Source organism: Aptenodytes forsteri, unplaced genomic scaffold, assembly GCF_000699145.1.
Source record: "Aptenodytes forsteri isolate BGI_AS27 unplaced genomic scaffold, ASM69914v1 Scaffold404, whole genome shotgun sequence".
NCBI lineage: Eukaryota > Metazoa > Chordata > Aves > Sphenisciformes > Spheniscidae > Aptenodytes > Aptenodytes forsteri.
In genome coordinates, this window is record NW_008795629.1 from 4,257,916 (window position 1) to 4,258,323 (window position 408).

Below are 408 nucleotides of genomic sequence, written 5' to 3' on the forward strand. Positions count from 1 at the left end.
TTTTTTTGGGGGGGGGGGGGTGTCTCCATGCCATGCTGCTCTTGGCCAGCTGGCACCGTCACCCCTCCTGAGCTCATGTCCTCTCCTCTCCTTACAGGCGGTGACAGCGGGGACGGGGCGAGCTGCGTCGGATCCGGAGCAGGCATCTCGCCGCAGGGCCACCCCCCTGGTGCCCATCCCACCCACACAACCTGCTGCTGGACTCTGGACTGAGCCCCCACTTGGGGGATGGGGACACCCCAAAGGGGAGCCTGCCCAGCACCCCAGGCTTGCCAGGGTGCCTGTGCCCAGGCTTCAGCGATGGGCTCCGTCCCCTGGCCCCTTGTTGAATTGTTTTTGTAAAGAGAAATGTAATTTTAATATATATAATTATATATATATATATATATAAAAAAAATATTCTATGGA

The 408-nt window shown here is 56.4% G+C and overlaps 1 protein-coding gene across 1 annotated transcript in view; it reads left to right on the forward strand.

Moving 5' to 3' along the window:
* The window catches only part of LOC103901469 (activated CDC42 kinase 1), a 20,848-nt gene extending 20,440 nt beyond the window's left edge, over nucleotides 1–408 (forward strand). The window contains 1 exon segment of the mRNA XM_019472894.1: nucleotides 98–408. Within this exon segment, the coding sequence (XP_019328439.1) occupies nucleotides 98–104 (7 nt within the window). The 3' untranslated portion in view covers nucleotides 105–408.